The 13,196-nt window shown below is 36.0% G+C and overlaps 1 protein-coding gene across 2 annotated transcripts; it reads left to right on the top strand.

Moving 5' to 3' along the window:
* Positions 1-430: 430 nt before the first annotated feature.
* On the top strand, positions 431-12,090 carry LOC103448643 (trafficking protein particle complex II-specific subunit 130 homolog). Of its 2 annotated transcripts, XM_070808779.1 has the most exons (22): positions 468-695; positions 1,460-1,689; positions 2,368-2,549; positions 2,962-3,042; positions 3,254-3,437; positions 3,722-3,812; positions 4,748-4,908; positions 5,527-5,616; positions 5,763-5,924; positions 6,128-6,189; positions 6,340-6,430; positions 7,216-7,379; positions 7,698-7,911; positions 8,062-8,607; positions 8,713-8,925; positions 9,111-9,504; positions 9,582-9,672; positions 9,756-9,840; positions 10,201-10,390; positions 10,684-10,982; positions 11,409-11,499; positions 11,581-12,090. In XM_070808779.1, exons 5-22 carry the CDS (start codon positions 3,318-3,320, stop codon positions 11,754-11,756), a joined length of 3,240 nt encoding a protein of 1,079 aa, XP_070664880.1. In that variant the 5' UTR covers positions 468-695; positions 1,460-1,689; positions 2,368-2,549; positions 2,962-3,042; positions 3,254-3,317; the 3' UTR covers positions 11,757-12,090. The 2 variants fall into 2 exon arrangements, with proteins under 2 accessions (XP_008386129.2, XP_070664880.1); XM_008387907.4 differs by lacking the exon at positions 2,962-3,042 and having other exon boundaries at positions 431-695.
* The last annotated feature ends 1,106 nt before the right edge of the window (positions 12,091-13,196 follow it).

Here is a 13,196-nt window from a genome sequence, read left to right as displayed (position 1 = left end):
GGATAGAGGGAATGCCATGGCAGGCTCGAGCTGGAAGTTGGGAGTTGCAGAGAGGTTTTGGCGCGCCTCATCCCTTAAACGCCTATCTGGAATATGGGTTTTGTATGGTTGCGGATGTGAATAATTTATACGGTTATTTTCAAGTTTATTATGAGCCGTTAGATCAAAGCCTCCATATCTAACCGTTAAAAAACGAGAAATTTTTCACTGAAACACGTGGTGGTACACCATGTGTCACTATATCAACGGTAGAATATGTGTACTAAAAAGTTAATAACTTAAAAAATATAATTTTCTACCAATTATATAAAAATATGCGGTATACCATCCATATCCATTTTCCTAGTTACAATAAAAAAAATTATTCTGAGCCGTTAGATCAAAGCCTCCAAATCTAACTGTTAAAAAACCGGTAAAAAACGGAAGTACCGGCTTGCATTACCGAATTTCGATCCAATTCCCCAATTACACAGTGAGAGAGCAAACCCACACAACCACCACCTCACTCAGAGCTCTCTCTCTCTCTCTCTCTCCCTCCCTGCCTCCCTCTATACATGTATGTATAGATCTCTTTCTCTCTCTAGATCGATCATGAACAAATGCATACGTCTGGTATAGATCGAGGTCGAAAATGGCGAACTATCTTGCTCAGTTCCAGACGATCAAGAATTCCCTCGATCATCTCGTGATTGCAGGTAAATCTCCCAATTCGACATTCGTATTCAATTTTCCGCTTCCATTTTTCTTCTGTAATTTCAAATTAACCATTCTTGTTTCACTTTTTTGTTAATCAATTACGCATTTGAAGTTACTGATCTTCTTGATTGAGGTTTGGGGACCTCTAAGTAATTAAAGGTGTTAATTTGTGCTATTTGGTAGTACATATTCATATTTGTTGAAGTATAGGGATAGCTAATTGGCTATTAAAGTGATGCAGCAAATGCAAATTTTGTCGTCCTAGTGTTTGTAAAATGATGCCTTTAGTGTGTCAGTTTCGGAGTGTTTTTGGGAACAAGTAGTTCTTCAATTGAATGTCCGGAAATGGGAATGAATTTTCGCACAATGTGCGAAATTTGTTGTTTCGGTATTTCCAGAACAAGAAATCATTTATTGGATTTGTGTAATTACTGAACAGCTCATGCGGCATTAGTAATTTGTTTAATGACAATTTATATTTAGTTATTTGTAATCATACATTGTCATGTTATCAGCCATGTATGGTTATGCTTATCTTACAAAAGTATATGATTATGCTTAATGTGGGAACCCATGGACAGCCAAATGGCTAGTCTACCGATCCCTCGACAATTTCTGCTAATATTCCAGTCATGCTCTTAGTCTGTATTGAGCTCACAAGTAGTGAAACAGATGGCTAATGTGTGTTTCTGCTGTAGTAGTTTATATCATTGGCCTTTCTTCGTGTTCCCATCTAACAGTTTAACCATGAGCTCATTTTCAGTTGAAGATGTGAGCGATTTGTGGCCTACTGTCAAGAATGGGTTTGAGGAACACTTGCCATTCAAAAGAGCTTGCTTAAATAACAAAACCCGTAATCCCGTGTTTGTAGAGAATTTCCCTGCTGAATTCATACTAACCACAGATTCGAGGCTTCGTAGCCGGTTCCCACAAGAGCAATCATTATTTTGGTTTCGAGAGCCATATGCAACTGCGGTCCTCGTCACCTGTGAGGTAAGACACAATTTCCTTCACCTCACTTATCTTGATGTTATTATTTCATAACCAATGTATTATATCTGTATCCATGCGTTAGTCCAGTCTTAGGAAGGGCCAAGATAAGAAGCCTAGTAAACCAAGGTCTCTTGTTCAATTCATACACCCCTATGGGGAAACCCTCCAATTGTTTGTACCAGCCATTCTGGTTGTAGGATCTAGACATGCCTTTGCAATTAGTTGTATTGGGGATCTTGATACCTCAAGTTATCAGTAAAAAGAAAAGCAAATAAAATTGTCTCTTTCTAAATTTATTTTTTATTTTTTATTTTTTATTTATATATATATATATATGAAGAATGCCAACTATACGTCTATTACATTATGATATTAATTGTCAAGTCAGATTTGTATATAGCTTTCCTACTAGACGGTTGTAAAGGGTACTTGCTTACTAACTTATGCAAATTGGGAAAGTAACTAGCTTTCTCTTTGAGCATTTTGTTAGGTTTTGATAAGAAATTGTAGCAATAAAACTTAGTGTCATTCCATTGTTTAGTTCCACATATTTCTATCAATATTATTATTTTCATGTGCTGGTAGTATTATGGTAATCATAAGACCAAACCATGTGCAGTTTGATTGTATGCTGCTTATCTGATAGTTAACTAACAATCTTTTGTTTTTATTCATTAGGATCTTGATGAGTTCAAGACCATCCTTAAACCACGCCTAAAGTTAATTGTCCAAAATGATGAACGGGAATGGTTTATTGTTTTTGTATCCAAGGCTCACCCGAATAATGATCAAGCCACCAGATTGGCAAATAAAGTATATGCCAAACTTGAAGTTGATTTCAGTTCCAAGAAGAGAGAAAGGTGAGTTTATTGCTTTTGTAATCAAATATGGTTTTTTTTTTTCAAGTGGTCGATTGAGAAATGAGTACTGTGATTATTTTATACTAAAATGATGACTTTTATATATGATAACTTGAGCATTGAGCTATTCCTAGTCCCCCCCCCCCCCCCTTTCCCCCCCTTTTCTATTTAGGTGTTCCAGAGAGCAAAATTCTAATATGAAGATTAGTCGGTGTTTTTTACCATACTTAAGCTTTACATCATCTGCTTTGTTGTTAATTAAGTCAACATGCGATATTGAGATACTTCGTCTATAACAATACAAATTTGACAATGTTGATATTAAATTGATAACAACATTTACTTGCACTTTTTAGCCAAAGGCAGAGATGGGTAAAGACTGTTGATGTCGATTTCATCTGTTTCCTTGAAGGTTGTTAAGATGAACTTGGCAAGCATCTTGTTTTCATCAAGTGTTGTAGACTGATCAGCTGACCAGCATAATCATAATTGGGTTGGGTTTTAAAGTTACCTATATGTATAAAATTGTCTTTCATTTCTTTTCAGCAAGTCGCATATGGTATCATCTCTACCATAAAACATGAGTAGACTATCAAATATAATTTTACAGGTTATAATATAAAGTTTAATAATATTTTGATATATTTGTTTAAAATTCAGTTTACCTACCATCATGTTACTTTATCATAATATGCTTTGCTCAGGTGCTGCAAGTTCGATTTATATTCTCCTGAAGCAAACTTTTGGGAAGACTTGGAATCCAAGATAATGGAGTGCATCAGAAATACATTAGATAGACGTGTACAATTTTATGAGGACGAGATACGCAAGCTCAGTGAACAACGCTTCATGCCAGTTTGGAACTTCTGCAATTTTTTTATTCTGAAGGTAGTTCCATTTTTTATCAATTTTTACTAGAAGAATTTTATTAAGCTGCTTCGGGCAAAAAGAGGATTTAAAGGGTTGTTGATTCGAATGTGGATTTCATGCATAAATCAATTGTATTGAAAAGCTTACTAAATACTTTTTTGGTATTATAAAAGCGCATTTTAAATCCTACTTTAGGCAATTATATGAGGCACAAGTACCACAAACCTTTGTGTTTTCAGATCCATATAATTCAAGTTACTAATCATCTTCTGTCGTCTTACCATAATTGCTTCTCTTTTCAGGAAAGCTTGGCTTTTTTGTTTGAGATGGCTCATCTTCATGAAGATTCTTTACGTGAATATGATGAACTAGAAATTTGTTATTTGGAAACAGGTGCGTTACACATATATCTTATTATCACTTTTAGTGTTGAGATACCTGTTATGATTTCTACATGTGTTTTTAATGAAAATACTATTTTGACATGGAAATACAAATGCCGCCTTCAAGTACATCAATGGGGGATCTTTTATTTTTCTACATTTTTTAAGTTCTTAACACTTTTATAGTTAGTGTTACTTTATGAAACACTAACTGATTTTGAAACTTACTTTATGAAGGTATAGCAGTCTTTATGAATTGGGTACCTTGTGTTGTAGATATGAGCAACCATTGACTGCTGTACGTGTCATTTTATATTGAGATCCATTCATTGTTTTCATTCTATGACTACAGGATGTACATAAAATGTTTGTTTCTGGTATTAAAAAAAAAAAAACTTAATGAGTGTATCTTTTTACACTAAACCAGTTTTTTTTTTTTTCAATCTTCACTTCATGTCTTAATTATTGTGCTGTCAAGTTTGGTTGAAATGATTCCGTTAATTGCTTATTGCAATCCTGTAGTTGTTCATATCTCCTCAAGGGAAACAAGAATCTACGTCATAAACACGAACACAAACATGCACACAATTTTGATCCAGATTCCCTGGGAGCCAAGCTCATAATTCATTTTCTTAAAATCCATACCATGCTCTAATTACATCGCCTAATATACAAATCTCATTAAAGACCTTTTCTTCTTGAATAAGTGTCAGCATTTTGATTTTGATCCAATGATTGGTGAAAATGATTGTCTACTCAGCGGTGAGTGGGAGATCTTGAATGTGTGCTTGTATGTTCTTGCTCCACTTTGAAGGAAACTAAAAATTGGAAAATCGCAATTCCATTATAAGCGTAGTGCTTTTAAATGATAAGATTTTGATCAATAATGGACCTTTTCTCTTTCTTTTTTGTTCTGGAGACCAATATCATTTTCATCCGATGCAGTTGAAATGACTGGAAAACGGAAGGACTTTGGAGGAGTTGACCATGGTGATGATCAGGCAGCATTGCTCAATTCTGGAAAGAAATCATTGACACAAATTGTTCAAGATGACTCATTTAGAGAATTTGAATTTAGACAGTATCTGTTTGCCTGCCAAGCAAAGGTATGTGAGACAGATGGTCGATTCAAGCCTGTGACCTTAAATCAGTTAAAAAAACGAATTAACATTATGCAGTATGCAGTGATGTCATTAGTTTCAAACTTTCAAATTTTCTGCTTGTTTGGATGCTGGATCCTTTAGTTTACTCTGGAAAATTTCATTTGGCATATAGAGTAAATTGTTGTTCCATTCTGTCTCATTGAAAATGCATTTCTATGATTAACGCTTCACATATGTGTTGATAAGTGCTTTGATAAGGTCATTCAACCTTTTCATATTATAGTGCTCTTTCTCTCCCTCTCTCTCTCTCTCTCTCTCTCCCCCTCTCTCTCACATAAGATGTAAAATACTCCCTACTGAAACTTGTGCCTGTTACATTGATAAAGTTGAAGAATTGGAACTTAAGTGTACAATTACGTTAACCACATGGTGCAAGTGATGAATACAAGTTTACCATGGACATAGAAGAAGTTTCATTGACCATTACTTCAAATCGAAAAATAATCTGACCATTCAGTAAAACAATGGTGGTGCCTTCAGAATCTAGTTTACGCAGAAATTGACTTACTATTTTGCTGAAACAAAATTTGAAATTCATCTCTAATAGATGGTTAAATGTAGCTTTTATTCAAGCTGAATCGCCCGTTTGAAGTTGCATCAAGGGGATACTCATTCATTATAAGCTTCTCAAAGTCTCTGGCTGTACATGAGGTATCTGGTATTCATTTTGTTTAAAAGTGTTTTTAACGTAATGTCATACATATGTTGAAGTTCAGTATGAATGATCATATCTGACTTTTCCATTTTCTTTTCTTTCTCTTACCTTTCCTGTTTTCTCCTTTTGGAGTTGTTCTCAGAGTATTCTACCCTTTTGTATGCGTGAAGTGTGGGTGATAACGGCTTGCATGTCCTTAGTCAATGAAACTGCTTCACATTATAAGGATGGACTTGCAGCACCTGATATAGAAAAAGAATTCTACCGCCTTCAAGGCGACCTTTATTCATTATGCAGGGTTAAGGTAAAAGTTCTTTGTGTTTCATATGCAATAGAGGAACTCAAAAATATCGTTTGTTTTGTTCTTTAATCCCTTGATACACCTTTGTTGGAGTGCATTGATACAAGTGAAATTGAATCCATTGTTCAACTGGGAATTGACTAGAAACTTTGTTTTTAACATGCTTGCACTTTAGTAATCAAAGGCTGTATTGTATGTTTATGCAGTTCATGAGGCTTGCATATTTAATTGGATATGGGACGAATATAGAAAGGAGTCCTGGAAACAGGTACCAATTGAAACTTTGAAGATGAGAACATCTTTTAGCATTCTAGAATCAAGCTTGGACATGTAATCATTGGAATTAGTTTTACTGCACCTAAAAGTTGCAGATGTTTTTTCTAAACTAATTGTCCTTTCCGTTTAACTCATTGAACAGTGCTTCACTCAGCATGCTTCCCTGGCCCAAGCCTGCGGTTTGGCCCTCAGTTCCACCTGATGCTTCATCTGAGGTGCTGGCCAAAGAAAAGGTAAGTTCTTAATACAGTAAATGTAGCATTGGATTAGCTAAAGTTTTTATTCTTTAATAGGACTAGCTAATGTTAGCTAATATGTTAATATAGTTCCGGATAAAATATCTAGGTGTAAATTTCTTTAATTGAGACTACATCAATTTATGCCTGTCCAGCCTACATTTAGTATAAATCAGCATAAACTTCTAAATTCTAATATTGGGATTTATTGTTTATTGTTCATGCTTTTTATCTTCTTATTTGACCTGTCATGTGGTATGAAGTTTTGGCCATGCTAAAAGGCATTATGCAACCACTACCGGTTACAGATTTGTGACATTCTTATCCCTTGGATTTTTACTGTAGATTGCGGTGTTAATATAACAAAAAAACATCATAATTAATTTCAAGTGATGAAATTAATATTTCACCTATTTTATGAAAATTTCATAGTAGATCTTCTAATCCCTCAAATTTCATAATATATCTTTATAATTGTGAGTTTAACTAAATAGTTAAGTGGATTTCATGATTTAGCAGTTAGCACCTTTATCAAACTACTACAATAGTATTAGTGCCGTGTTTGTTACATGGGGTAAACGAAGGTGGTGTATAGGAAATTAGACCTTTGATTATTGATGAATGATGATCATCTTCTACAGTTGCCATTAGTTTTTCTTTACTGTTCAGTTGGCTTTTATAGAGTTTCATGCAATGCAAAAGCATTTTCTGCCCCTTAACTTTTCGTTTCATTTTGTCTTTCTTTTTTTGACAAAAAAAAGTTGGTCATTTATCTTTTGCAGGTAATTCTACAGTCAACTCCATCGTTCAAGCACTTTGGTATTCAGAGAAAACCATTGCCTCTTGAACCTTCTCTACTGTTACGTGAGGCTAATCGGAGGAGAGCTTCCCTTTCTGCCGGGAATGTGGTTGAAATGTTTGATGGTCGCCAAAATTTTATTGACAGGTAATGGAAGTTCAAGAATTGTAGCAAATGTAGTGCTATCGGTTTCTAAGAGTAATTTGTTTTGGGATGTGCTATCCACACACCCTATTTTACTTTTCACACACTCTTTGTTAATTTATGTTCGTTGATCTTCTTCAATCCATCCGATCCGACGGCCGAAAATTAGAGGGGTGTGTGAGAAGGAAAAAAGGGTGTGTGGATATCACACCCCATTTGTTTTTTAATAGTCTTGCTAAATATTCTCCTTTCATTTATTATTTTTATGTTTTCAAAAATGGCATGTTTGAGTGATAATGGAGTCACGATGTATGATGGCAGTTCAGGTTCAGATGCATCATTTAAGATGCCGTCATTACAAAAAGTGCAAGCAAGTGTTATGGCGCGTACTAACTCTTCACCAGGAATTTCTGAGAGCTCAATTGATCGCCCCATGAGGCTTGCTGAAATTTATGTTGCTGCTGATTATGCTCTGCACAACACAGTTTCTAATCCTGATCTGTGGAAGTCTTTGTCGTCTACAGAAGAGTTTGAGGTATGAACAGTTGCTAATTTTTAGTTTACTATCCATGGAGGATTGTTCAAATTATTAGTTCCAGGATTGTTCAAATTATTAGTTCCTCTATGCATGCTGTATAATATTTTGTTGATCTTTTGTCTTGTACACAAATTCTTGTTTTGACAGCAAAAATATCTTGAACTAACTAAAGGGGCTGCTGACAATTATCATCGATCCTGGTGGAAAAGACATGGAGTTGTTCTTGATGGAGAAATAGCATCTGTATGTTTTAAGCATGGAAACTATGATCTGGCAGCAAAGTCATATGAAAAGGTTTGTGCACTTTACGCTGGTGAAGGATGGCAGGATTTATTGGCAGAAGTCCTCCCCAATTTAGCAGAGTGTCAGAAAATACTCAATGATCAAGCTGGCTATCTATCATCTTGCGTGAGGTTGCTTTCATTGGATAAAGGCTTGTTTTTGACTAGGGAACGCCAGGCTTTTCAGTCAGAGGTTGTTCGTCTTGCACATGGCGAAATGGAGCAACCAGTGCCCCTAGATGTGTCATCTTTAATTACTTTTTCTGGCAATCCTGGGCCTCCATTAGAATTATGTGATGGAGATCCTGGTACTCTATCAGTAACATTTTGGAGTGGCTTTCCTGATGATATAACCCTTGATTCACTTAGTCTCACATTGAATGCGATATTTAATACTGATGAGGTTGCTAAGGTAAGCTTTCTTGGACTTGCAATGCATTTTCATCTCACCGTTTCAGGTCTAATGTTGTATGAACATTGTTTATGATATGACAGATTATTTGTTCTGATTTTTCAGGCATTAATGAGCTCTACTGCAATTGTATTAAAGCCTGGTCGGAATACCGTTACCCTGGATTTACCCCCCCAGAAACCAGGTTCATATGTTTTGGGGGTTCTCACTGGGAAAATTGGGCAATTAAGATTCAGATCTCATAGCTTTTCCAAGGGTGGCCCTGAAGACAGCGAGGATTTCATGAGTTATGAAAAGCCTCCTAGACCTATCTTGAAGGTGCAACTTATGAAGATATAGCTTGTTGCTACCCATTATATCCCAAAATACTAGTTTATCCCTGTTGTTTTAAATTTACTTGTAAATAAAAGCAGTACATAACTTTGCGACGAAGTTTTTCAGTTCATTTTTAAGATTTACTTAGGGTATCGTACCATCTAAATGACCCTTTCTTTCTTTCTCAGGTATTCAAACCAAGACCTCTGGTTGATCTTGTTGCAGCTGTTTCCGCTGCTCTGCTGATAAATGAACCTCAGTGGGTGGGCATTATTGTAAGACCCATTAACTACTCTCTCAAAGGTGCTATCTTGTATGTTGATACTGGACCTGGTCTTAAAATTGAAGATTCACATTTCATTGAGATGGAGAGCTACGCTGATGCATCAAAGAGTTCAGTTGGTGTGGCTGACTGTAATGGCACTCTAAAGGATGGTTCTTTGGCTATCGATAAAAATTTTGAGCAGTTGCCTCTGTTTGATGATAGAGTAGAGTTTCCACATTGGGCAAGCAATTTGACGTCTATTTTATGGATTCCAGTTCGTGCTATCAGTGAAAAGCTTGCTGTAGGATCATCTTCAGGTTGTGAATATGTGTGTTCTACGTTGAAATACTCTATTGAGTCCCAACTGCTTACCTGTACATAATGCATTATGCAGTGGCTCCCCAGAGACAGAGCATTGTGGATGGAATGAGGATGATAGCGCTCAAACTTGAATTTGGTGCATCTCACAATCAGATATTTGAGAGGTGTTTTTCTTTTATTTTGTTCTACTTTTTGTTCTTATCTTTCAAAATTGTAGATGTCTTTTATTGATTATTAATTTGTGCAGGACCCTAGCAGTGCATTTTACAGATCCTTTCCATGTGAGCACACGAGTTGCAGATAAATGCAATGATGGTACTTTGCTTCTCCAGGTATGTGTGATATGGTTTTCAAAACCACACTTTTGTATGTAAGTTTACTTATGCATCCCTGGCTAGGTGATTAGATAATAAGACGTGAAGTGTGTGATATCCTATGTGTTGAAACATGGAAATTGTTTCTGTTTCCACAAAAAGTTATTGTAACCCATTATCTTAGCATGAGTAATGCTTTTGTGCATTGGCTGGATATGATTTGAGAGTGCATTCTATCATGTTACACTAAGATTGTTTTTCAATTACCAAAATAAGTACTTATAAGTCCTTTAAATAGGAAAGTTTATTTGTATAATATATCTGCGGAGTCCTTGGAGGTTGGTGGTTCATACGTATGCATTAATTGATTACTTCCAGGTCAGTCTACACTCTGAAGTGAAAGCCACGGTGACCATCTTTGATGCTTGGCTTGATCTTCAAGATGGATTTGTTAATACTGGACAAGGTGATGGGAGACCGACTTCAGCCTACTTTCCACTAGTTGTTTCTCCAAATTCTAGAGCAGGAATGCTATTCAGTATATGCTTAGGGAAGACTAATGTTGAAGGTACGCATTGTTCATTTATGTTATAAATGCTTGCTTGCTTGCTTGCATGTTTCGAAGCTTCCATACTATCTGATTACGGTAAAGGAAAATCACTTGTTTATCTCCTGCAATAGGTTAAGATTGGGACTTATTCTGATGGAATCGTTTAAAGATTATGCGTAAACCAAGCGCTAACAAGTCACTGCCATGCTGCAATTTCATTTTGCAAATGTGGATATAGTTGTGAATCTTTTCATACTTTACATTTTTGTACATTTGACAGAACTGATGATACGATTTTGATTTTCCTGCAGATGAAGCTAAGGCTTTTCAGTCAGAGAGTATATTAAACATTAGATATGGAATTTCTGGTGATAGAACCAGTGGAGCGCACCCACCTGTGTTTGCAGAATCTTCTGGGTCTGAGGGGGCTAGACGGGACTTAATTTTCAGAAGCACTCTTGCTTTGCAAAGGCCTGTGCTTGATCCAGTCCTGGCTGTTGGTTTTCTTCCTCTCTCTTCTGGTGGCCTTAGGGTTGGCCAGCTAGTTACTATGAAATGGAGGGTTGAAAGATTGAAGGATTTTGAGGAAAATGAAGTTTCTCCTAACAATGTAAGTCACAGCCCGATCACACTGGACAGTTTAGATTGCGATTATCAAATCTTGAAATGCTGATAATTCACGACTTTTCTGGTTTTCACTTTTATTTCTGAACAAAGTCAACGAACACTAATGCCAGTTTTCAACCGTTTTTTTAAGTCTACTAGAATTGTAGGTAATTGCAGTGTACTTGTTGAGTTGTTTCGCTTGAAACCTGAGGTGGTATGGTGTATGGCATTGAGTTGTTTCACTTGAAAGGAAAATAAAAACACGTGTAGAAACTTGTGAATCGTCATCAGAATTGCACCTTGTACTTTGTCGTCACTGCATGAACTGAAGTCTGTATCTTCAAGTGTTTCAACTGTCGTTAAAAGCTGAGGAGTACAATAGGTGACTATGACTCGGAGTGTATTAATAATTTTAGTGCTTGTGCATCAGGATGAGGTGTTATATGAAGTCGGTGCAAATACTGAGAATTGGATGATTGCTGGGAGGAAAAGAGGGCATGTTTCTCTCTCGTCAAAGCAAGGTTTTGTGAACTACTTAAACTCCACATATTTTTCTATTGTCTGGGAAAATATCTTCTGGCTCATAAATCTTGCAATGGCAGGTTCAAGGATAGAAATCTCAATATTATGTGTGCCTCTAGTGGCGGGTTATGTTCGTCCCCCACAACTTGGTCTGCCAGATGTTGGTGAATCGAATATAAGTTGCAATCCTGCTGGGCCTCATCTGGTTTGTGTCTTGCCTCCGATTCTGAGCTCCTCCTTTTGCATTCCGGCATGATTTCTGTCAACCCAGTACCTCTCCTGGATTCCAGTCGTCTCAGGTCTTCATAATTTCCACTCTATATGGTTGGACATGCTTATAGAGAAAAATGTAGGTTTCCTTTTTTTATATCCCGGGAATCTGTAAATCAGTATCTCGTTTTTCCTTCTCTTTTTTGGTTTTTCGAGTGTTCATCAAGTCATACGTTATATGACATCCTGCCTTGTGCAAGGGGAATTTGTACTTTTCCTGTACAATTCAGCGTAGAGATCCCGAGGACGTCCATTTTTTGGGTTCACTGTTGTAAAATTGATTGTTTTGATAGAAAATATTGAACTCAGAATTACAGTGATGCCAGTGGTAAAGATACTTGGTTTTGTTGGAGCGGATCAAGTCGATTCGGTTGAAGCTTGTTTCTTTCTCCACCAATTTCTCAAACCAGAGAAACAAATATCATGGAGGGACAAACACCAATAACAATTGTTCAAACATCTACAGAGTTTTCGAGAGATTAGGGCAGATAAAGATGTGATTAATGAAACTTGACAATACTGTAATTGTGAGAGCTGCACATTGTTGTTTACTACGAGGTATGGTATAGGGAAAATAAATAAATAATAAGTCTTGCTTGTATGATCAACAAATTGTTTGTTTGTCATTAGTATGTTGAAAAATTCCACCGTGAAGTACGAAAAAAGGAAAATTAATAGTTTTTATACGTAGGCGTAATACAATGTATAACAAAATGGACTAATGTTTAAGAAACTTTTTTTTTTAAATGACTAGAAGCGCTTTTAGAAATGTTTTTGGATTCTAAAAGTACTTAAAGTGTTTTTTGCAAGAAGCGGAATTTGGAGGAAGCACCTCAAGTGTTTTTCCATAATTAACTTGAATATTTACTAACAAAATGGACTAATGTTTAAGAATTTTTTTTTAAATGACTAAAAGCGTTTTTAGAAATGTTTTTGGGTTTTAAAAGTACTTAAAATGTTTCTTGCAAGAAGCAGAATTTGCAGGAAGCACCTCAAGTGTTTTTCCATAATTAACTTGCATATTTACTAAGAATTGGTTTTAAAACATTTTTTCTAAAAATGCTTTCAGTCATTTATAAACGGTGATGGTTTGTAACTATCAATGCTCTAAAAATACACTCATTAGGCAATCAATGGCTACAAATTTATTCTAACTCAACTACTAAAAGCAAAACCATAATACGTACAGTGCATTTTCGTTTAAAATCGAACACTTTTTTTTTTATATTTATTCTAGCAACAAATTCTCTTGTTTGGCAATCAAAACCAAAAGATGAGGAAATCCTACGAGAAAATAATATAACTGTTCGTCGCAGGAATCTCCTGGCGGACGAGCACACAGCTCCCCTGGGAGAATGGCGTCGGTTGAGGGTATCTGTCGTACTTCTGCTTTAGCCGAAAGCCTCTTTCCTGCCTCCTAAGTTTT

The sequence above is a fragment of the Malus domestica genome, chromosome 11, assembly GCF_042453785.1.
Source record: "Malus domestica chromosome 11, GDT2T_hap1".
Taxonomy (NCBI): Eukaryota; Viridiplantae; Streptophyta; class Magnoliopsida; order Rosales; family Rosaceae; genus Malus; species Malus domestica.
Note: the sequence above shows the minus strand (reverse complement) of the source record. Positions and strands in the feature narration are given on the sequence as shown.

Coding starts and splice junctions, on each gene's coding strand:
- LOC103448643 (XM_008387907.4), top strand. CDS start 632: ATGGCGAACTATCTTGCTCAGTTCCAGACGATCAAGAATTCCCTCGAT. Junction 8,608..8,712: donor ATACTGATGAGGTTGCTAAG/GTAAGCTTTCTT, acceptor CTGATTTTTCAG/GCATTAATGAGCTCTACTGC. Junction 9,673..9,755: donor CACAATCAGATATTTGAGAG/GTGTTTTTCTTT, acceptor TAATTTGTGCAG/GACCCTAGCAGTGCATTTTA.